Here is a 24,781-nt window from a genome sequence, read left to right as displayed (position 1 = left end):
AATAAAATATCCTCATCCTCAGTGAAACAGGAGATAACAGGCGTTAAAATCAATATTTTACAACACTTTGACTTTTAGATTTGACACATATAATAATAATAATAATAAAGATGTCATCAAAGACGGTAAGAGCCATTCAACTTGAATGATCCCACTCTGGCCCTTCTCTTCCACACTCCAACAATACGAATGATGCCTCATGCATACAGTTGAAGGGTCACTTTGCCTCAAAACACATGAAACTTAAATTGAATATAGACTTTATTTTTCAGATGACAAAAACTAATCCACAAAAAAACAAAAAAAAACAAATCTCTTGTTGGATCTTTTTGGTGGAAGATGAGCCGTGACTGTCCTGACGTGTCGTCGTGAGTTAACAGGAACCCAGAGACGCGCGTAGAGAAGGACATGCTTGAGTTGGACTGAGGTTCTCCCGAGGGCTTTGACCCAAATAAAGAAAGTGTGCTGCTAAGAATGAAACGACTCCAGTACAAACTTATGCAACTCCCTAGAATGCAACAAGCAGCGTTTGGCTCCATCTAGTGGACTGAATGAATGCAACCTGCAGCACTGTGTTAGTAGCACAGGGCGAGTAAACTCGAGCCCAAATGCCATAAAGATGATGCTCACGTGAACGAATGGATTCTTTTAAGGCGTTTATTTACTTCAAGTAGTCGTCGCTTGAACATTGTATTCTCATTTTACTGAACTGTGAAGGGAAGGCCGGGGGAGATAACGCGACAGAGAACGGACAGTGAAGCTGCTTTAAGGTCAACTTCACACCGAGAGCGAGGCGGCGGCAGCATCAGGGAACGAGCCTGATGAGTGACTGGATGACAGCCAGGAAGTGTTCGTGTGTGAGACTTAAATGTGTGAACACAGAAGCACCAGCTCGCTTGAGAGTTACGCCGGTTTAATTCAGGCTTTAAAAAAGGTACAGCATGTCTCATTCAGGGGCACTTGTTAGAAGATAATGGAACATAATATTCAGAAGTGTTTTCATGAGCGTATAATCACCTGAAAAAAACCCCCAAAAAATATAGAATCAAACGTAAAACTTCACTGACAGGCTTTTGAACTTTATTGGCATTTTTTGCAAGAAATCCAAGTCATTTTAATTCCAGTTACAATAAATCCAGAACAGACGTTACGAGGATCAAACAAAAAAACAGTTTGGATGCCGTCTCATTTATTTACAAAGAAAGAAATGTCATACTAGATTAATCCTGACATTACCCCCCCCTCATTCAGGGGGATACATCATGCAGCTGAGCTCTAATTCATTGACACACCTTGATATTGTTGAAAGAGGCTTTTTAGTTAGATATGAGCAGAGGCAAGAGAAAATAATGTTGAACAATACTGAAGCTGTCAACAGTTTATGCTAAAGCGATGAAACAAGACACAATAACCACCTTATCTCTTAAGAGGGGGAAAAAAAAAAAAAAAAAAAAAAAAAAGTGCAAATTGTCTATTTGGGATGATTAAGAATTCCAGTTGTAAAACTTGGATAGCTAAGATAACTGCGTTTTCCTTCGTTAAGCAGATTCACAAATCATACTCAACAGAAGTTCTTCAAAGTGCAAATAAAATGAGTTGGCATGAGCTGGTATGTACATTTCATGTTGCGGATGACAAAAAGAAGAATCAAACAAAGCGTGTTGTCCTTTGTCCAGTCAGGCTCCGTTTACTGCCGACTCCCATCGCTGCATTTTAAGAGCTTTTCTTGCATTTCCCTCTGATTTACTGCTGATTAAAATAGCTTTGTTGGCAAGTGTGCACGGTACACACACTGTGAACTCTTATTACTGATACACCTAATCCATGATCACAGGACTTCACGACTAGTGTAGGTCGTTACAAACAACTCGATTGCATCCGACTCTTTCACTCCAAAGAGTTTTATTTTAAAATGATGAAAATGTGTTGCCTCAGCTAGTTCAAAAGTCCCAAATGTCAAAGGTCATAGCTCCATTTAACTGGACTGGTTAAGAAAGAGTGACCGTTCATAGGTTTTTTTTCTGTCCTTCGTCTGGATACAGTCGAGTAAATAAGCTTGGGCGAGTCTGAGGGCGTGCACACAGAGCATCGGGGTCTGTGATATGTAAAGTGATCAATACGTGTCTGTTGTTCCTCACACTTTGAGATGAAAATCGTCCATCTTCCCTCTGGGCTTCCAGACTATTCTGAGGGGTAGATAGAGAGGCTGAGACGTTAGGCCGCACGCTGTCAGCGGAAGTCGAAGTAAAGGGTGCAGAAATGCTACATCACGGTTAACAGTAAGACTCGTTCAAAACACCCTCGACTTGCAGAATGTGGAATGGCGAAGCTAGCGCTACAAAAAAGAAACCGCTCGGAGACACATTGTGGAGTTTAACAGGTCAAACAGGATGAAAAGCTGGAGGCGAGATTTGAATACCAGAGGAGTAGGTTTCACTTCCTGCCAATTTCTTCTATTTTTTAAAATTCCAAATGTTTATAGATGAGATTTTCATTCATTCATGATAACACTGATGTCTTGTTGAGTATCGTTTGTGTTTCCTTCATTTTCGCTTCATTGTGCTTTCATTTAATGTTCCCGCGGCTCCTAACCGTCGGCTGAATTTGCCTCGGTTAACTCAGGTTACGTACCTCAAAAGCTTCAGAGACACGATACATACGCGGGACTGCTTCTTCAAACTGTTAAGAGCTTTGACTCAAAGGGAAGTGAAAAGAAATGAAAACCAAAGCCAGGGAAGAGATCTGATCATCAAAGACTTAATTTTTCGGGCGCGGTTTAGAAGTTCAGAGTGAGCCGCGTTATGCTTTTAATGAGAACGGTAACACTTTTCTCCCTACGTATCTCCTTCGTTCCTTCCCCGTCTCCTCTGTTTTCGCTGCAAGGACTCGTCGCTGAGGTCATTCGAGGGGGGGAGTGAGGGAACTTCACGTCGGTAAGGAATGGCGATGCAGTAGAAACCTGTGGGAAATAATCGTTTAGGGCAAGCGGCGATGTGGTGTTTGTTTCTGTTTTCAAAGGAGAGCTCACGTTATCGTTTAGTAGAGGAAGAAGAGGCGCGTTCTGTGAGACGTGGCCATAGTCTCTGACATGTTACGGACTTTGAGATAGTTCACGAAACCCCTGAGGAACAGCAGGATGCCTGTGGAAGGAAAGCACAGTTCACTTCACAACAGATCTCCACCTGAGAGTCGGCAAAGCTAATGCAAGATGAAGGAATAGAGACTCACCAAGCAACAGGAAGATCCACCACAGCCAGTATTGGCCATTGAAGTAACCAGTGAAGTAGTCTGAGAACTAAGAGACAAAGAGCAGCTCTTTCAGTATTGTTTTCTCTCCATGAACTCAATCCAGCACTGATATTACGAGAGAAAACAGTCGTGAACGTACCCTGACGATAAGAATCCACTTGATGAGGGAAAGGCCGAAGCCGCAGATGGCGCCGTAGCGTCCCGCGATGGTGTTGGTCAGACAGAAGGACAGGATGAACCCGATCCAGTTGAACAGGAAGGCCACTAGCGGGACAAGCACGAGAATGAGAATGACTTTCAGAGATAGAGGCTGATTAGGACTACTTAAAAGAAGGTAAACACAAGACGATAATCATCCTATTGTTGGCCTCGTTTGACTGTTATGACGTTACACAAGAAAGAAAACAGATACTGATCCAGGCTCCAGTCCTCTCTCGCTTTAGAGGACTGGAGCCTGGAAGACGTTATCATGGGACCGACTTACTGAAAAAGGCCAACATGAAGATTCCGTCGTTGCCAACTCGAAGCTGATCGGCGTCACTGAAATCATCTCTGGGAGGGAATTCATCATCCTGGACTCGCACAAATAAACCCCGTGTAAGTTCAAATCAAACCGTGCCAGACACACCCGCTACACAAATTAACAACATTTTGATAAGTGAAGGACATTGATAAAAAACAGGCCGATAAGACAGAAGAGAAATGCCGTCCTCACCCGTGGCATCACATCCACAGCGGAGGTCGCCAAGGAGGCCGCTTTGGCCTTCTCCGCTTCGTCATACGTGGGCAGCGAGGTGGCGACGCTGTAGGGCGGTGGGACCGGGAAGTCGCCGCGGTAACTTGTCTCTGTGGGGAAGCGGCGGAGGAGGAGAAGACGACTCGGGTCAGAAAAGCTGAGCTGGCTGAGTACCTGCCAATAGCGTGGTTATGCTGTCATGGAAATCGCTGCTGACTCATGAGTTTAGACGGGACCACAAGTCGCCACAAAACTGCAGCTGTAGCTATTTTAGGAGGCTTGCAACCACACTTTGGAAAAATCAAGCTGGAACTAAGAAAACGTGCATTCAGGGAACGATTAGGTCGACCAATTGGAAAGTAATCTCGTGCATACCTGGCGCTGCAGCAGCTGCTCCCAGGTCGATGGAGGCGTAAGGAGGCGGAGGTGCATCTGCCTCCCCCTGAGTGCTTGACCCCGACGCCTCCCCCGCTGCCGCCTGGCTGTATTCGGCCTGGCTCTGGTCCTGGGTGGATGTACCGGCTGTGGCAGAAGTGCACGGCTGCTGCTCGCTGGTGGAGGCCTCCGAGGCGTCATCCTCATTGTGCAGCTGGAGGGGGTTGGGGGGGGGAAATCGACACAAGCAGATCAGCTGATCAGTCAGCCAAAAAGTGTGGCTGCTCGAGGGGATGTTCACGCTGTGCCGAGTTTCTAAAAGTGGCATCAATCTTGTGTTTTCTGCCAGAATGGAGGGCCTTTTAAAGCTGGGGAAACTGTGTAAAGAAGGGCATCAAATATGGCCACTGTAGTATTTTATAGTCTGACATCAGTACTGTTTTCTGATAGCAGCACCAATGTCAAGTAGTTATTATGTAACTAGATGAGATTTCCACAATCTGGTTTTGGTTGTCAGCACAAAATGTGGGTCAAGACTGTTTTTTAAATTTATTTTCAAGCTGAATGCGTGGGTCGACATTTTCTTCATTACATTCATCCATCGATCAGTTATCATATGTGAAACAATTCTAAAAATCAAACACCATTTTTGGTACGTTTTGTGATCAGCACATTTTTCTGCATTAGCCATTCGATGTATTTATATTCTGTAATCACCTCTCTATGTAGTACTTTGTGCTGGCAGTGGCGGGGTCTGCCATCGGAAGCTTTCTTTGTGAAGCTGCCACAGAATTTACAATACAGGATTACAACTTTAACTGCTATTTAGGAGTGTGAACTGGAATAAAGTGACCAGGGTGCATACGTGAGACATGAGACCTCATCGGTATGTCAACAGAGGAAGGTCTCCGGGGGAATTGATACACATGTAATCACTTCATGAGCGTCCCAGCGACAGCTGAGAGTCAGCAACGGCCTTAAGTACATTAATTGTTGCCAGATGATGGAGTCAAGCGCCGTCTGAAATTACAGAGGGGCAACGGGAACAGGATGGGAACAGAACGGGGTGGTTGGAAATCTGGGTGAGAAAGTTAACTTGATCCCGGGCAGCATCGTTCTTTTTTTTCTTTTCTTTTTTTATCCTTCAATATCCGGTCAAAACTCGGCAGCACATAAATTGTTTTGGTTTCAAGGTTCATTCACTGGTATCTCCTCTTAAGGACCCAGAATGAACAGATAACAGGCTACTCAAGTGCAAGTTGAACTCGCTCAGAGGCGTGGAACTAATTTACGAACAACAAAGTGAAGCGGATAAGTGACAGCTGTTCAGAGTTGAGTTCTACAACACAATGTCCAAGTTAAGATGAAACAGTGTAATGTTATTCTGCTGGCTTGTGTTGATACAGCAAACATCATCTTCCAGTTTGAGCCGAACACCTTCACGGATGTTTTGCAGTTTTTTGTTTCGGTTCAAGAGTAGGTCGAAACCTATTTATTGCCATTCTAATTTCCAAGTTCATAAATGAACTTGGAATCAAGAGGGAATCATTTTTCTAAGTAACATTTTCCATGAACTAATGGTAATACTCTTGTTCTGGTAAAGCACAGCCGCAAACTGGGAAACACCCTTTGTAATAACAGTTTACATCATACCGATCAAGTCTCAAGTGACTAATAACAGCAGAGCTCAAGTAAGAAACAGACGTTATTAAAAGGACATCTCTTCATCGCCGTGCAGATTAACTTCTCTGAAAAATCCTTGAATTCAACTCTATGTGCACAAGGCAATGAGTGAATGAGGAATGTCTGACGACTAGCTCGGAATCAAGGACAAAGCACAACGCACCCCCCGCGCACAGGGGATTACATAAGATGTTTACAACAGAGCCACAAGCCTCCTCGTGTGTCCAAATATACCCAAAACTCAGAGCAGCAGTGCCCCACACTTAGAAAGTATGATTGAGAGGAGAGTGAGACCGCTATAGGGCAGAAAATGTGAGGTAGAAGGGAAATTGTCTAAGTGTAGGCAAAGTGATGTGAAAACCTGGCTGTCTACAAACCACAACAACTCTGTGTTGTGCTAATGTTGTTTTACAAGACCGGATTATTGTTTAGATCTGCACTTTGTTCAGGATTGAAAGGTTACCGCACACTGCTGGTTTGCTTCTGGCTCACACTGGACCCCAGAGGGATTATCACTTGCATACCCAGAACCACAGGCAGCAAGAGTACAAGAGCCGACTTCATGTCAAAGTGCTTCCAAAAATGCCTCAGCCACTGTTCTTAATCTACATGAACAGCATGTTTAATGCCCCCTAACCCAAATATTCACCTCTTTTCTTTTTACTCAACACCCACAATGCTTTTGACTAGTATTGGGAACACTCATTTTATATATTTATTGCCATTAATAACTAATGGAGAGATATAACATACATTGGTTGTTAGTTACTTAGTTTATTGATATCATTCCCTTCACAGGACTTCCACTAGCCTTTTAGACTTGAATACTTAAAGTATCAATATGCTAAGTGGCTCATAAAGTCCCCTTCAAGCTAACATTTCATTAAACATTAGCCAGCTAATAAATCCCCATGCTAATTTCCAGCTGAGCTCGTTTACACTTCTGTTAGCTTGTTAGCAGACACGTAGCTTCACAAATATATAAAATATGTTTATATTCAGCAGGTAAATGCACCCAAGAGACGGTCTACTACGTGTGTAACGCAGTTTATTAGGAGGTTAACTTTCCAGGCCTCCGAGGTAACTCTTGGGCTGTCTAGCTAACGTTAGCCTAGCCGATGCGGAAGTGCTCGAGAGGCCAATTGTCACAACAAAACCACTCGAGGAATGAAATAAAAACTAAAACACAAACGGTGAAAAAGAACATGAGCATATTTTGCTGTCGTGTCGACGTGATATAGCTCTTTCTAGTTGAATAGTAATAAAAAAATAGCAATGTCTTAATTCTGGCAAGGCCCTGTGACAGGCGGGCCGAGATATGAAACGGTGTTTTGGTCTCGTCCGTCCACACTCACCACTTGGTATCGGCTTGCTGGGTCCATCCCGACGAGGTTCAGCCGAGGAAACGAGAGGGAGATCCGAGTTGTTGCTCCTCCTGAGCTCGCGTTACAGACGGGACACACTCAACCACGTAGACTAGAACAGGATACAGACCGATGACAGAAATGGCTGCAGTCCACTGTGCACTCGCTTAGAAAAACACCGTTGTTGGTGAAAAACATTGACCAATAGAGTCAAACTACTCGCGTAATCGCGCACTTCCTTTCAAATATTTCAAAATAAAACATCTAAAAATGTTTGTTTTTTAAATTTATTAGTAATAACATTTGAACTCCAGGAGCTCTGCCTGTTTAGTCAAACAGTAGTACAAAAGCATTTAATTCAATTTAAATTTAATAAAGTAACTATCTATCTATCTATTTAAGCAAAATATACTCTAACTATCAACATAAAAGCACTCATTATGCTGAATGGCTGCTTTACAGTGTTGTGGTATAATACACATACAATGTATCATATTATTACTGATTTGTTAATGCATCACTTGGTCAATATAGTCAATTTAAACGAATTCATGTATTGTTGGTAAGTTAAATGCATTTTATTGAATCACATTTTATAAGCTGATCATATCTTCTTTGCGTTTGCAAAATAAGTAGGTAATTAAAGCTGGCATTACATTTTGTGCTATAATACGTATTATTGTATATGTTATACTATATTGTACCATATATACCACAATATTTCACTCTATAATGCAGTAAAGTAGCCTACAATAGAAATACTTAAATTATATACAAATACAAGTACAACAAGTACTTGGTTACTTTCTACCACTGCTTTTAGATGCATTAGTAGTAGCGTGTTGGGTGTTCTTGTGAATAAGATGTTAAACTCCTATAACTTGGTACATTCATAGTATGATTGTGTGTTGTCTGCAGAATAGATTTGTTTCTTAGGTGTAATAGTTTGGTGTTCCCATCTATGTGGAGAAAAATAACTGTTGCATGACAAACGGTTCCTGATTACTATTTTTTAAGTACTGCGCTAAAAAACTATTTGGACGGATTCGTCTGTTTTATTTTGAAGGCCGATTCCTCTTATTTCCGTATTTTAGTGTGACTCTGGCTGTCAACGGAATTCCACGGTTTGAGAAAGCGTGATGACGTAATCGCATTGAAAGGTTGTGACTAAAACGGGCCACTGGGTGGAGCCAAAGCCCACGACGTCACTGAACCACCACGAGCTGCTGCCCTGGCGATTCAAACCATGAAGATAATTTGACATGCCTCAGTTTTTCAAAGACATGTGGGCTGCACGTCACAATAATGACCCCTTAGTTATTGACGTTGAGTCAGATTTTAAAGCAGGTAGTTCTCCCTTTTCTTTAAAGGTGGCTTATTAAAGGTGGCAGTAGAACTAGGCCGAGGAGACTTCACAGCCATAACTCATGTTGAAGCACAGAGAAAATAAACCTGGCCTTGAATGAAAGACGAATTATCATCAAATCATAATTTATTCATAATATATATATATATATATATATTATGGGGGTTGGTGTATTTATCTCATTTTTTGAAGTTTACTCCGTCATGTGTTCTTGCCTCTGGGCTAATCCTGGATCAGCATTGCAGTGGATCAGTGCACAATAGGCTTTATGAATGCGAGCACTGACAGTTTGAAGGATAAATTACAAAGAGCTTCTGGAACCACAGCGGATTGACTTTGAAGGGACAGTCCGGGTCAGGAGGAAGACCTAACCTGTAGAAAGTCTTTCTCGCCTGTGGAATGATAGAAAAGTCGTGCATGTTGGACAATTCAAAGTCAAACATTGCAAATAATATTTTATTTTATTATTTACCTTTACTGTTTGACTATTTATTGCACTTGTTTTTTTGCTGTTGTTTTTTTCTACTGCTTGTCTCTTGTTGCACCGTCCACTTTGCTGCTGTAATCCTGCACATTTCCCCACTGCGGGACTGGTAAAGAATCATCTTTATTTCTAGCAAGAGGCTGATGAAGGCCTCTGAACGCAAAGAAGTGCAGATGCTTCATTTGAAGTGATGGGACGACACCCTTCCTCTCTCCTATCTGCCCGATCCATCGCATTAATACACTTAAACCAGTCCTTCGATCTGGCAAAAGCCGGGCAAAGCCACCCTAAACGGGGGAAACACGGCGAGGCATTGATAAAAGGCTCTTCTTGAATTAAATATTAATCCCATTCGCTAAGAAGGGGATTACTGTCGTACATGTATCAGTTAAGCAGCTCATCGCGGAGACAGAGAGCGAAGGAGAGGTTAGAACAAACGTCACAAAGATGTGAGGTGCGATGCAAAATGAAGACGCGGGTGCAGAATGCTGCAACACAAAGCGCATTGCCCTCTGCAGGGCAGCGGGCATTAACGGCATTAAGGTTTAATATGTAGCAGTTATGATCGATGACTTCCAGCCTGCAACCTTTTTAAAGCAGCAGACCTGCGTGAGAGGGAAGAAGTCATTTGCACAGATGCTGTTAGAGCCCCACTTTTAGAGCCCGTAATGGCACTTAAACACATCCATCGCTGACACACACACACACACACACACGCACACACACACACAACACAATCAGGATGTTGTTACTTGGCAACATCATTTCAAGGTAAATAGGTGCTGCGAAAAAAGGTGTTATATAAAGACACAGTGGGTGTCTGCGGCTCTCCAGCGAGGCCGACTCATTCTTATGCCGTTTGACGGGAGGTGTTGTTTGATGGTATTTTGAGTCGATTTACATTTGATTGCAGCAGACGAAGGCTATGTAGAGGACTTCAATGCGTTTCAGAAATGCTACGTGCACATTGTTGCGAAAAGGATCATAAATCAGTCTCGTACACACTGACGTTTGGTTGGTATGGGACTGTGGTGATTAGTAAGGGTGAGGAGGGGGTTTAAAAAGGGGTGAGAAAAGGGAGAGGGTTATGTATTTTTGCAGAGGACTACGCCAGATCTTTATGGATATTAGTCATTCTCACCCTCACAAAAAGGAAGAAGTCCATTTAGCAAAGGCTCCATTCATGTTAAGGTATGCCGAGTGGAAGCTAAAAAAAAACATTTGCGTACATGCACATGCAAACATTTGTTGAGTGAGTCTTCTGACTGTAAAATGTATTCAATTCAATCATTTAAAAATGCCTTGAACAAGACTTTATGACTCTGAATGCGTTATTCATAAATGCTTGCACTGTTTTTTCGTCATAATAACATCATTTAATATGCACAAGCAAGCAATCGTTGGGAGATATATCGACCTTTTCTTAAAGAACACAGAATAAACTGCAGAGATGTGAGCCTCTCTACCACTGGCTATACGAGGATAGGGCTGTAATTGAAAAGTGTAAATAAGCAGGAACTCTGTCCATGAAATTGGCCCCTGCACAGTGCAAACTACAAACATGGAGTAATTAAACGTGTAATTACGCCGTCTATGGCTCTATCGACACAGGCTAAATAAAATGCCTGTTTAATAACCTTCGGTATGAGATACAAGCAGCTGCTAATTAGCAAGAAATGTGAAAACGGAGAGCATTAATCACACGTACACGCCTCTCTGTGTCTGCAGACGAGTGTGTGGGCGTGTGAATCTGTGATGGAGGGGGGTGCAGCACACAGTGCACGTATGCTGTATGCACTTAAAGCGCCCAGCAGAGGGCAGAAAACACAAGGTTGTCCTTTGAGCTGCTGTATTCTATTTATTATCTCACCATGCTTACAAAACACACTGAACAGCAGAGATTTTAAGGTAATTTGTATTTTTTTTACTCACTCTTATCAAAATCAAAATCGGGGCAAATGGCTGATAATGTCTGAAATAGTGATACCATCTTGTATTCTGTCTAAAAATCTGTTAATGTCCTCCATGCCAGATCATTCATGACCTGTGAAACATTATTTGAGATGCTGATGAGTCAAGAAGAAGTGGAGTCGAGAGATTTAAATGATTCCACCACATCTGGCATCTTTTTTTTTAAGATGGTCATTTTCTTTCAAAGTTCAAAGTTTGCATCAGCCGACTGTGGTGAAGTGCACTAATTACTAGTGCTGGGCAACGAGTAAAATATTTAATCACGATTAATCGCATGGATTTTTTTATGGCAAAGTTCAATAATGAATTCAAAAGTAGTGTATTGTGCACTTTTATTTTAAAAGTGCTGCTGTATGAACAAAAGGGCAATAACATTTGGTTCACGAGATGCAGGTAGCATGTTTTATACTTAATGTGAATATAATTCATACTTTGTTGGCATCTTATTCTGAAAACCGGATGTTCGTCTGAAGAAACCTGATGTTGTCTCACGTTAATCTTTCCGCTAACTTTCAAAGTCCTTCGCTCGCTCCCGATCTGTGCCGTTTGAATGCGTTTACCGTGAATTTCAGCATATAGGTGCACTAAAATTACTGACTATAGGATGTTTGCTGGCTTTTATCCCACTGTTCTTGTCATCCTCTTGTTGTTATGTATATGTATTGTCTCTTGTCTTTCAAGAAAAACAAACAAAAAAAAAATAAAAATTATAATAAATAAAAAAAATGCGTTAACGCGCGATAAAATAATTGTCGGCGTTAATTAATGAATGCGTTAACGCGAAATTAACGCGTTAACTTGCACAGCACTACTAATTACATTTAATGTCGGGGAACTTTGGAATAAATGAGGCTGTCTGTATCATCACCGCCCAAAAACCTACAGCTAAACCTCTTGGCCAGTGACTAAATGCGCTAGTTGACAAAAAAATGCGTTGCTTAAAATCAGGGTTTAATTTGGTTCATTTAAAAACCTGCAGAGGAACCTGCTATTCCTCACCTGCCCACTAGGTGCCCTCAGTGTGTTTCCCGCCCAACCCATCACCTGACCGGTCACATGTCTACACACCTTCTCCTCATTACTCATCAGTCAAGTACAGACTGATCTCCAAACCACAACGTCACGCATTTACCAGATCACATGTGATTTCAGGCCATTTTCACACGTCGTCCTGCGGTTCCGTAGAACTATCCGATCGCTGCAGTGTAGCTCCTGAATGTCGTGAAATATCAATCATCGTTTACACAATCATAATGCTAAACGGAAAGAACAAACACAATTGCCTCAGGGCATTATAAGGTGAATAAAGTTCCAATAGCTAACATGAACAAGAACAAGATTTTCATCTGATATAGTCTCGCAAAACAGGGACGTTTACCAAGTACCACTATGTTATCAGCTGTGTTTTTGAATTCAATACTGGACATTTTGACCTATATTTGTAGTGAGGTATTAAAAGTTGATAATCACGCATTTACGCCGATGATCTGATTGGGCCCGCTGACATTTAGAGATTGTTTTCCAGACGCTTCCTTTGGGATAAGTGGAGAGGCATCGAGCCTCCTGTCAATAACAGCCAATTAACGCATTTCATTCTCCTCGGATGATGTCGTCTAGTAAATCAAATAGCCTGACACTACTGTATTCTCCGCAGAGACAAAGTACAGATGCAGAGACGCAATCGCGTTCAATTAAACATTGGCATTAATCTGGTGTTTTATGTTACTGCAGCAAACGTGAGGCTCCACTGTACAATATGTTCCTCTGCAGTTTTACCAAGCAAAACAGTGGTCAGTATTCTCTTTAATCCGTCTCCAAAGAGCCTGTTTTTTTTCTTAATGATTATTGCAGTGAGCAGATGTGACTCAAGATATAAGTGAGTTGTTTCTGGGTCATACATAATAGGACATGTTATTCTCTGTAGTATCCAACACTTGAGGGAATGGTCCTTTTAAATGTTTAATGATTCGGGGATACGCAGTTCCCTCTTGAAGAAAACTTTATCGTCAGGGGACTCGAAAGGTTTCCGCCGTAGGAAGCATGAGCCATCAAAATATTGTCTTGTACAGTATGCGCTTGCTTACCAGCTGATGCCAGGAAGCGTGTCTTCCAAAATAAAAGACAGGTTATAATGAGAGACTGAGTGAAGAGCGTTGATGATGGAAAGGGAGCAGTGTGAGAACAGTATGGAGAAGTAGGCTAATACACTGCTACTGTTGTGTATCACTGGGTTCATAAAGCAGAGAGGCATCATCAAAAAGCACATGGAAGAATCAATGTATTCCCCCTAGTCCCCGAGACGGTCTTTTGATGCAGAAACACACTTTCTTTCTCTCTCCATCCTCCCATTCTCCCTCCCACTCTCTCCCACGCTCCCACCATCGCTCACCGTGCTGCTGGTGAATTAAAAGAAAGTATGTCAGCTGGCAGGCGGGGAGCGGAGAAGGGAAAGAAAGAAGACATCACAAAGAATTCATTCAGTGAGTTCTCTGAACAAGAAACACGGGCTGAACCCATCGCCGCCTCGTGAGTTTGTTCGGGGGCTCGGAGGGTGCTTTATTTGGGTCATCCATCGGGGTTGAGAAGCCACCTCCATCCGTCCATGCTGCACTTCAGACACAAAGGCGGCAAAAAAACGGGACGGATGCATTGATTCCCATCACAACAACTCGGCCCCAGTTTCCATGGGGCGCCTCGCAATTAACAAGTTGCACTAAACACCTCCACTGTATGTCAGGGGCCCCGGCCGTTTGGATGCTGCTGTTGCTATGCCACCGCTGAGGCCTTGTTTGGAGTGCTGCGTAGCACCAAGTTGAAATGATTTTTTAAAAATCTCACAGCAGTTGATGTTCTGAATGCTACAAGCTCTCAGCGCTGCACGATGGTGAGCGTGCGGCGGGAGGAAGTGGATGTTGTGAAGTGGGTTAATGTTCCCAGCGTGAACGCCGCCTGTCTTTGGATGAACAGATTCTGATCCCAAAAAGTTCAGAGTTTCTATAAGAACCCTCGCTGAACTTTTGCTGAACAGCAAAAACGAGTGATGATCACGGGACGATGATGAATGCGAAAACATAATGTGGTTGTAGCGTGAGTGAAGAAGAAACGAGCTTTAGCCACACAGCAGTATCCATCTAAAGTAAGCTAATGTTAGCTACCGTTAGACACGATAAGCTACTGATCATGAAGAGCTAAAGTTTCTGTTTTTAGTGGCCCTTAAATACCATTTTTCATTTGCTTGTGACTATTGCAGGCTCAGCGATCTCTGCTCAATAGACGAGGCAAATAAAGGACGAAGAGGACTGAACGTTGTAGACGTTTTAGGGTCCCTTTCACACCAACATTGTTTGGTCCGGATTTTGGGATTTTTCAGTGTGTTCCAAACCAAAGTTACAGGAGTGAAACCTCCCCCGGACCACGTTCTGTACATAACAGCCCAACCTTGGTTCAACGAAAAGAGGTGCTCCAGCCTTGCGTTCAATTAACCAACATCTATTTGGTCAATTTCAGCCAGTTTATCTCGCGGCACTAGCAGGTTAGCATTTTGTTGTTTTGTTCGAGTGAAATGTCTCAACAATAACAATTGAATGGATTTTCTTGAAATTTGGTTCAGACATTTCTGTTCCCCACAGTATTTATAGTAATATCTTTGTTGACCCATGACCTTTTAGCCAACGACATCGTCAGGTCAAAATGTCAATTTAGTCAATACTTGGGTTTATACCTGCAAAAGTACTGAAATTCCCATCAGCCACAGCTGTACATCGAGATCTATGCTATTAATGAACGTTAGCATGCTAACGCAGCAAACTACCTTTAAATACCTACTAAACACCAGCATGTTAGCACTTTCACTGTTACCGCACTGTTAGCATCTAGCTCAAAGCACGTTAGGTGCGTTAGGTCTTGAGTAACCTCTCTTCGTATTGCTCTTCGTCTTGCTTGTTGGAAGAACATTTCACAATGTAAACCTATTTCTGTCCTGCGTGTTCTTTTAGTGCATTTGTCTTTGTTGCGTTCGATTATTTGCTGCTGTTGCGACCCTATTTCTCCCATCGGAGCGATGGTAATTCTGAAACAAAAATTATAACACCAATTAAATATTCTTTTATGAAAGCAATAAGTCGTATACCACAGCGCCTCGGCTCAGCTCACAGAGCTCCAGGTCACGCCGAACAATGCATCCATTAAGCCTTTTGAGGCTCATTGTCTGTAAGTGAAGAACTATGATTCGTGGACAGTTTTGACAATCTTCATCACCATGTGCCCTTCATTACAACTCTTTGAGCAGTTATACAGATCCAGATCCTTTGCACTGCCAGATAACGATGTCACGCCCCGAGGCTGTGCCCTTTATCCATCTCGTTATCACTTGCTATATTTTTACTTTTCCACGTGTGAACAGCGCGCTCGTTTCTTAAGCTCCAGCATCAGGATGCAGACCGAGTCGGCGAGATCAAAATGAGTGATAGCGAGGCAGAGGGAGTGGATGCTGCTCGTGAAAAAAACACTGTTGTCTTTTTTTGTTCCGATAACCTTTGGTTGACTTTTGCTTTACGGCCCTCTCGAGTGCTTTTTATTGGTGACTTGGCATCTTGTTTGCCCGAGGTCATCCATCAATATCTCTGCCAGCCTCCGGACGACCTCCTGAGAAACGGGCAGGGCCGTACGGTTTCATATCAACCCAAAACCAACATTCATTTATTCATTATTTACCTGTTTGGATGTTCTAAAATTAGGCCTGGCAGAGGTTGTTTCCAACACAGCAAAAGAACCTGACAAAGTTGAAGAGTAGGAGTTTGTATTTTTATTTCCTCTCAAAACTGAGTGCAGAGATGATCTGGGGACCTGATGTGCTAGAAACAGTTTGACAGCAAATCTGTTCTTTGGTGCCTTTGAATGTGGTACAGAGGAAAGAACTCTGTGCTGTGAGTAGGAAGTTCTGCAGGTAGTTACAGCTGGATAAACACACATATTGACTGGCTGTGCTGTTTCAAACCCGAGCTTCCAACATGCCATTGCCTTTCTCCCGTTTTCTACAACATTGCCTTGATCTAACCCTCCCACTGGCCTGATCATCCAATAATTGGCCGTGTGTTCCCCTTTAGCACTCGTGATTGGCCGGGCCTAATTTTAGCATATTCAAACTGCCAAAACAGTATGAGCTGCTCCTCTATGTGGGCTTGAGTGTGTCCTAGAGACTAAGTAAGTTACTCACATGCCCCCCATTAAACTGCTGAACTATGATATTCTTTAATGATTAGTTTAATGATAAACTGCGCAATATATCTTGGGGTTAGAACCCCCATATACATTATAAAGGGAAGAGATTAAAAATCTATCACGGGTACCCCAAGGGGCTCATGCAGCCTACTGTAGAGAGGCAGGGCTGGGACTGGAAAGCCAGTCTCAGCATTTTCTAAAGTCATTATGCATAAATAGTGTGTGATACGGCTGGTTTATACATTTCCTTTACCTGAGATGGAGGGGAGGAGGTGTTAGAGTGCCGAACATGAGTCAAATGGGGTTTGAAAGGTAATGCATCTATTCTGGAATGGGGCAAACAGAGATATTTGCAAATATTTCTTTTTGGCTGGCTGGCTCTATGTCCCTCCAGCATTTCAGTACTTCTTTTACATAACGGTCGGAGACTCGTAAGAGACTGATGGAAACACAAAAAGAATGGCAAAGAATCGTCGCATCGGAGGCCGAGATATCCCAACTTTTCGTTCCTCGAGCTCCAACAACCCTTGATACTACTCTTCCCACAATGCAACCTGATGCCCTAAAGAACCACAGCAGGTTTGACTTGTTAAATGAACTGCTACAAACACGTGACACCACAAGAAGGTTTTGACATTAGGCATTAGAAAACATTATACTTTCCCCTTGATAAACAACATTTGTTTCGCTAGCACAGCTTCATGCTAGTTGTCAGCTAACCAGTGCAACTGCAGACCTTTTGTCGGCTCGTGCTTCTTCTTCAGCGGATTTGCTGACAGAAGCACCATCGCAATTTTCTGTTAGATTCATCGCCTCTGCTTCGAACTCCCACTTCAGTAGCCGTTGAGTTTAAGATGTCTCAAACAATGTTTTACTGCTGTCACCCAAAGTCTTGAGTAAATACTGTGTCCCTTTGGGTGACTCTGTCCTCTTTCTAATGGCCTAATTATAATCTTTAGCTTCAAAGCAGGAAACCCTCTTTGTAAATACACATTACGCTCTATAGTTGTGGGGTTCTAGTGGAGCTTCCTCTCATTGATGCTGCGTGAATGAAGCGGCTTCTCCGCTGATCTTTCGTGGGTTCTTCCAGAAGGAAAGATCCACTATACGGCTTTTCCTTCGTGTCCTCACCTGTTTATATGTTCATAGACAGCATTGCTATTTTTCCAATATGGTCACTCTAAAATATGATTCATGTGGAAGCTACCGATTGCAGTTTTTCAAAATAGGCTATTTCCGGGTAAAACAGATGCCAAAAAGATGGTACCAGACAGAAATAATCAGATTAGTTGAATGTAAGACATTTTAAGTACAAGCTGATGTTGTGAAGACTTGAACTCTTGGTATCAACTGAGAAAAAACTAAAACTTTCTTTATATAGACAAGTCACTCAATGAATCATGAACTTTGTGGCTCTTGAGTAGGGTGATAAAATTGGCAACAATTGCTGAATAACAACCTCCGACCCCACACAGTTGTTTTGTTTTTTAATCTTTATTTATGCAGGGAACTACTGTACTCGTATTCACCAACACTCTGGCACACATTCATAAAGTTCACTTCATACACAAAAGATGTCCAGCTGGGAGTTGCAATGAAACGTCTTCAACTGTTACTGTGTAGTTGCACGGGAACAGGTGGGGGTTAAGTGCCTTGCTCAAGGGCACCTGGATAGTTGAAGAGGAGACACTCCCAAGAAGTGTTGGGATACGTACAGGCGACATTTTATCAAAGTTCTATTGTATGTGCGAAATGGCCGTTCATTGCATGAGCGTGCTCTACATGTACAGTATATGCAGATTCTTCACGGGGTGTCATGCATGCTCGCAATACCAAATACACAGGTACAATGTATATAATTTATTCGATGGTTTAACATGATAACCTACTGTAAAAGGAAGAGAAACATACATAGATATACAGTATAAATCTAAGCCTAAATACATTTTGTGGCAGCACAGAACATTTCACATTCCATTATGGGACCAAGGCCATACAACACCTGAAGTCTTTGATGACTTTTTTTTTTTTCATTTATTATTTTTAAACTTTTTTTTCTTTTTATTTTAGGCTCACATGGCATATTGTCATCTCTAAAATGAGCAGTTGGCAGTTCCCGCGAGTGAGTTTTTGCAAAATATCTCTCTCTCTTTTTTATTCTTTTTTTGATCTACCCAAGTTACGAATTGTAGTCGCATGCATGATAAACAAGTACCGAGTTTCTGTCTCATTCGCTTTTCGACTGCACTACGTAGTCCGGTACTTCAAATAATGACTCAAAACTGCAAAAACGTACCCGAAGGTAATCGTTTAAATCAAAGTGAACCACTCAGCCAGGAAGTAAAAAAGTTATTTTCTTCTAGCTTTAGTGTTCCAGAAATCTGCCTCATTATATCTTATTTACACAACACCGAAGCTTCACAAATTTTTTTTTGGAGATTTATTTCGTACGAATTTCCTCCTTTCGAAACTACGCGAAGCAGCTTGAAACGTCTTTGGACAAACTGGTTTCAATGCCTGAACAACCTTGAACGCGTGAGATCACGAAACAACGCTTTGTGCTTTAAGTCCGGACATCTTCTCTCACTGTGTGTTCGGACAGAACGCCGAGCGACTCTTAGCTGGCGGCGCGATTGCATACAAAAAAAATGTACGGAGCGACGCAACGCGAAAAACGCATCCGTACGAGATGGAAATGTCTTGACTTCCAGGAAAAACATTACGCTCATCCCATGGTTTTATGAATCCACTTCATAAAAACGTACAGAGAGGGAAGTAACAGAAAGAACCGGTGAGTCCGTTGCTAGCTAATGTGCCGCTAACGTACAGTTGGTACATTGCTGTCCGGGGCGGGAAAAAAACAACAAATTAAAACAAATGACGCAAGGTGAAAAGGAATTTCTTCTGAACACACCTTTCGTAAGATGTTTTGGCTTATCATACGCGATATTGTTTCATCTACAAATGGAGCTTTGGACCCGGGTCATAATGTGCACTGCGCCCCGTCTACACAGTAGAAAACAGGACAAGAAACTTGTATGTGGAATCAACTAGAGCCCTAATTAAACGGGGTTGAGGTCAATCCTGGTTCCAGACAGAAAATTGCATTTGTGCGGCAACAATCCAAGTACAATACATTCAGTTCTTAGTCACATATCAATCGGTCTGTATACATAAAACTTTACTTTTTTCTTTGTTAAATTGATCCCAACTTTGAACTCAATGTTACCGAGTAGCATAACATGTATTCTTGTACATGCACAGTACGTCATGTATCCGTGACAAATTAACGCCATCGTCCATGAGTAGTAACTGCTTGATTGCTCTGCGACCTTAAGGTGGAATGGCACAGTTTATCAAGAGTGGGACAAGGAGAGCTATTTTTATCCACACAACTATTACACGTTGACATTTGTCCATGGTCCAGCAAGCAGCACAGAAAATAAATGGTCTGCCCACGCCCGTCCTATCTCCAGCTCTCCTTATCCACATCTCTCTCACACACACACACACACACATGCACGTGCACACGCTCTTAAAACATCGTCGCCTCCCTCTCTCCCCCTCCCTTTTCCTCGTAAGAATGGGCGTGTTACATTCTGATGGGGAAATGATGACCATGGCTCATTATCCTCTCCCTGAAGATTGGATCTGGTACATTCAGCGCTCGTGTGTGCTTATTAATCAGACAGAGCGGAAATCGATGAAAACCCATTTTGCGTTCGCTGCTGCATGGCGAGTCGTAGGGTAACTAACAAACGCAGGGTGAACATACGCACAGTGTCTGGAGTGGATTCCAACATGGTCGGATGTTTGAGAAGATATGTTTGAGAAGATATTCGGAGTGCCCCATAAATGCTCAAAAACTAAACCGATGCTTGTAACTGACCTGTTAATTTGTTTTTGTTTTTTTTTTACTTTTTTTGCACTAAATATTCTGGCAATTAATAGCCAGTATGACAATCACAAAATGCTTCGATCATTTTCATTTGGGGTTGCACACACAGTATATATATATATATATATGTGTATATATACATTTATGTATGTACACACCTATGTACTTATGTACAAAAAATGGGTTTCATTCCTCCACTCTATCACCACAACAGAGATAGTGTTGAGCAAAAAAAAAAAAAAAAAACACGGGTTAGGAAAATCAAATGAATACCTGAAGACACACAGAGTACAAAAATATCATAATATTTCATGGATTGAGTAACCATGTCGCCCAAAAAGGCCCTTGGCAGTTGTTTTAAATTAAATAAGACAGTTTGTTTCTTTTAGAGGAAGTTTGATAAATTTGAGTGCAATTCTGTCATGCTATCACTTGAAGCTGAAGAAATGGCAGTTTTATTCATATTTGTGCTTTCTTTTTTTTCCTTATCAAATTACCAAAAAAAATGAATATTTCAGCGACACTTTTCTTTGTCGAGAACTAGTTTTCAAATAGCAAAAGATTCAGAACCTGAGTCTCAGTCATCCTGAACAGAGGAGAAAGTCCTCAACTTTAAAATGATTGTGTTTGGGTAAACGTTCACCAGATCAATGCATGACATGGTTAATAGCAAGTATTCTGTATATTATCAATGCGACACATCGACAGAGTCTTCTGTAAAGTTGTGACATAATCCAAGGCAAAAGAGAAGTCATTGTCTTTCCATTATGGTTGATCATTACATGCATTAATAGTGCATAGGATACCAGTCAAACATACATTAGTTTGTTTCATGGACTTTTAGGAATTGCCTGCATTTATCTGACCACCTGTTGTGTTGTAGAAAGGTTTCTTAATTATTTTTTTTGATTAGAAAAATCATTGCGTTTTGTGTCGTTTTTTTTTTTTTTGCAAATACTTATTTACTTATTCAATTGCTGGCTTTCGTGTCTCTCTCTATTTACACATTACTGAGAGGGCAAATGTTGGGAAATGACTGTCACAAGTCCCAATTACAGTACATACTTTAGAAAATAAAAAGACATTGGTACTAAGGATTCAAAGACTGCAAATATAAAAACAATTTTGACAAGAACTTGGTCCAAAACTCAGTAGTCTTTTCTCAGTCTGTTTTTTTTTTCCCGTCTCAAAGTGTTGCAGTCTTTAACAGATTCTATATATAAAAGCAACCAAAAAAAAGGAAGAAAAGAAGAAGAAGAAAAAAAATCAAACAAACAACAACAAACATCTCAACAAAACAGTCCAATCAGACATAGTAGAGCCAGTAGATGAGGTTGAACAGTGAGAACACGGAGGGGAAGATGATCCGTGACCAGCGGTCAATGGCGTTCACATCCGTCAGGTCGGGGATTTTGATTTTGAGCTGCGAGGACCGCCTCCGCAGGCGGCTGCGCTTCATCTGGGCGGACCGGTCCAGGGAGTGCCGGCTGGTGGAGCGCGGGCCGATCCCGCCGCTCTGCTTGCGGTACTGGATGTGCGACGAGGCCGTGCTGTCCAACTGCACCATGGACTGAGAGTTCCTAATGTCCGCCAAGCTGGTGGTGATCTCGCCTCCCCCCACCTCGTTGTGGATCTCCAGGGTGGTCAGCAGGATGTTCCCGTGGCCGTGCGGTTCCGCCTGGGTGGGCAACGAAACGAGAAAGCTAATTAGCGACACTGTGCGAACGAATGGAGCAGCTAGTGAGGATTCTACCTAGAAAGCGCTCTCCCTCAGTGCACAGCGCATTCAAGACCATGAAATGTGGATGTCATCATGGAAGGATTACTCAACGGGCCAACCGGGCACAGGCCCAGGGGCCCAGAGACTCCAAACCACCACAAAGACTAGCAACCGGTTACAGAGAGACACACAACATCTACAAAGAGACTCAAAACGACTACAAGGGGATGCAAAATGGCAAAAAAAGATGAAAAATGACTATTAAGGGATACAAAACGAGCAGTCATTTTACATGTGGGTGTTTTGCTCCTATGTAGGAGGGTGGGGGGCCCAATTTCTCATAATCTCATTGCTCTTTGGAACATTGGGGCGTTTTCATCGCCGTGCTTTGCCTTTGCTCCCGACTAGACAGGTGTTTGTAATGATAGTTTTGTATAACGCTTTGCCCGTCTGCATTGAGACATTAAGTACACTTATCATCATTTTGTGCATCGCAAGAAACCTTTTTGTTTCTCGTACATGGAAAAGTGATCGAGTGAAGGAGGGAGCAGTTTGACGCGCCCGCCACTCAGTCCGATGGCATTTTTGTCAATCAATGGCAGCCACAAATGCAGCTTCTCTGCATGACTGAAGAGCAAGAGGAACGTTTCCATTGATAAATGATCAAAAGAAATGTTGTTGGTCTTCTTGGGTGGCATGCCTCCTGCTACAACCTTTGCCACGTTCAACAATTGAATCAAGCATATAGGACACGTCACACTCCATGCCTATGATGTGTGCACCACAAAAACAAATCAACAATAATGGGAAATGGCAATCATTCATGCAAATGCAGCAACTGTGGAAGTCCCACCTTTCCCTTTTTCTATATTTCAGTGTTTGCATATTTCAAAAGGGTTTTTAGGCCCATTAAGGCGTGTTCACTGACTTCCACTGACTTTATATGAACTTGCACTGCGTCTTGTATTTGCTTCCCATTCAACTGTTTTACAATAGATATTCTACTATTTTAGTTCTAACAAATGTTTCCAGAATTGAATACACTTTTTCAAAAAAACTTCCATTTCTAAAAGCATCCTGGCGCTAAGTCAGCAAAGATGCATGATTGGGGGGGGGGGGACCTCTGCAGTAACTACTGATGTCACTCCGTGGGAGACGTGTGACAGACGTGGCTTTTGATGATGATTTCAGTAGAATACAAAAAGATACACAGACGGCATGCATTCAAGGGTGACCTCTGAAAGGAGAAAACCGGCTTCATAATCTGAAAACACTTTTACGATGCGATCGAGCATGAGCATCATTTCAACGTGGAAAGAACTGCAATGAAGAAGTCAAAGTCAAAATGAATACTCCTGAGAGTATGGCAATGTCATGAAGATGTCTGTTGCTGCTTGACTCATTCCATGGATGGGGAGGTATTTTTTGCATTACGGCAAAAAAAATAAAATAAATAAAAACATCCATGTCAGCTGATGGCAATGGCAGAGTTGACTCAGGGATATTGAAGAGTCTCGCTGAACGAACAACTCACCGAGCGTGAGTGGCGAAGACCTCTAACCTGATTGGACCGCTTTAGGGACGCGGTCCTACTACCTGCCTCCTGAGGAGATGAAAATATTCAGCCATATGTGGGGAACAAAAACCTGAAAATTGATTTTTTTTTTTAAGGCAACATATTTTGCCTACTGAAGCCTCCGTGTGGGATACAGATGATAATGTAAAACAGTTCAGTTATGCAGAACATTTTCCTTTTGCTGCTTCTGCTATCGAGAGCTGACAAAACAGTTGATTTTAGAATCATCGGATAGTCAAGGCTGTTTTATCATTCCAGTCCTGTTAGGAGGAAGAAAAGCGAAGGAATTTGAGAGTCCACTCAAGACGTTTTCCTGCAGCATTTTCTGTGGAAATAACCAAATATTCACAGCCATGCAGTCATTTATTGAGTTACTTATACTTTAATTCAACCCCTTCATCCGCTGATAGTTTGGGTCTAGAAATCACGTCAAATCTGAGCTCACCCTCGCGGCGTCGTATTTGGCCGCCCTCTCGTTGTTGACCTTCTCCGCCTTCTCTGCCAGCTTCTTTTGCATCTGAGGACCCCTCCCGAAGAAGATGTAGTTGACGAAGGCGTACTCCAGCAGGGCCAGGAAGACCATGACGAAGCAGCCCATCAGGTACATGTCGATGGCCTTGACGTACGGGATCTTGGGCAGCGTCTCCCTCAAGTGGGTGTTGATCGTGGTCATGGTCAGCACCGTGGTGATCCCTTAAATGACGAAAAAGGGAAAATGTATTACCAAAGCAGCATGGAACAACACATTTTAAACAAATGCACAGTAAATTCGACCTGCTAAGATTATCCAGCAAAATTTAAAAGATGTTTCTTTTTCTTTTTAAGGCTTTCTCATTACCAATCCTGGCAATAAATCTGGGACGGTACATTGGATGCCTAATTAGTCCAAACCTGTCACAGCATAAGCGCCCCGTCATTCTAAGCAGATGCTTCAATCTCGTCGGTAACCTTAAGGTCACGCTGGAGAAAAACTCCAACCGATATCTCAGGTGTTACCATAGAAACACATTTTTTTTTATAGAAAACGTTTGTTCTGTGGCTATTTCCTCTGCTAGTTAGGACCCAGTGGGAAAAAAGAAAGATCTGAAATTGTCTTGCTGAAGTGTCAAAGAAACCGTGAGGGGGGGGGGGGGGGGGGG

General features: G+C 42.3%; 2 protein-coding genes across 4 annotated transcripts in view; both read right to left on the bottom strand.

The window, feature by feature from the left end:
- Positions 1-1,058: 1,058 nt before the first annotated feature.
- ndfip2 (Nedd4 family interacting protein 2) lies at positions 1,059-7,595 on the bottom strand. Its single transcript, XM_031852355.1, has 8 exons — positions 7,399-7,595; positions 4,361-4,574; positions 3,965-4,095; positions 3,734-3,821; positions 3,389-3,513; positions 3,229-3,295; positions 3,029-3,140; positions 1,059-2,959 (listed from the first exon to the last, which is right to left on the bottom strand). The coding sequence occupies exons 1-7, from the start codon at positions 7,423-7,425 to the stop codon at positions 3,037-3,039; spliced, it is 756 nt and encodes a 251-aa protein (XP_031708215.1). The 5' UTR covers positions 7,426-7,595; the 3' UTR covers positions 1,059-2,959; positions 3,029-3,036.
- Positions 7,596-17,923: 10,328 nt separating this feature from the next.
- The window catches only part of gabrb3 (gamma-aminobutyric acid type A receptor subunit beta3), a 54,054-nt gene continuing 47,196 nt past the window's right edge, over positions 17,924-24,781 (bottom strand). For 2 of the 3 annotated variants that reach the window (XM_031851698.1, XM_031851696.1), the window contains 3 exons: positions 24,088-24,335; positions 23,601-23,669; positions 17,924-22,024 (listed from right to left, as the gene is read on the bottom strand). In XM_031851698.1, coding sequence (XP_031707558.1) covers positions 21,653-22,024; positions 23,601-23,669; positions 24,088-24,335 — 689 coding nt within the window. In that variant the 3' untranslated portion in view covers positions 17,924-21,652. The remainder of the gene's footprint in view (positions 22,025-23,600; positions 23,670-24,087; positions 24,336-24,781) is intronic. The other variant, XM_031851697.1, reaches the window with a different exon arrangement.

The sequence above is a fragment of the Anarrhichthys ocellatus genome, unplaced genomic scaffold (genome assembly GCF_004355925.1).
Source record: "Anarrhichthys ocellatus isolate YVR2014 unplaced genomic scaffold, GSC_Weel_1.0 scaffold12, whole genome shotgun sequence".
Taxonomy (NCBI): Eukaryota; Metazoa; Chordata; class Actinopteri; order Perciformes; family Anarhichadidae; genus Anarrhichthys; species Anarrhichthys ocellatus.
This window is presented reverse-complemented; position numbering and strand designations above follow the sequence as displayed.

Bases quoted from the DNA above. Each gene is read 5' to 3' on its own strand.
- ndfip2 (XM_031852355.1), bottom strand. From the start codon at position 7,425: ATGGACCCAGCAAGCCGATACCAAGTG. The intron at 4,575-7,398 runs GTGAGTGTGGAC...AACCCCCTCCAG, and splicing joins CAGCAAGCCGATACCAAGTG to CTGCACAATGAGGATGACGC. The intron at 3,514-3,733 runs GTAAGTCGGTCC...TTGTCCCGCTAG, and splicing joins CTTCATGTTGGCCTTTTTCA to TGGCCTTCCTGTTCAACTGG.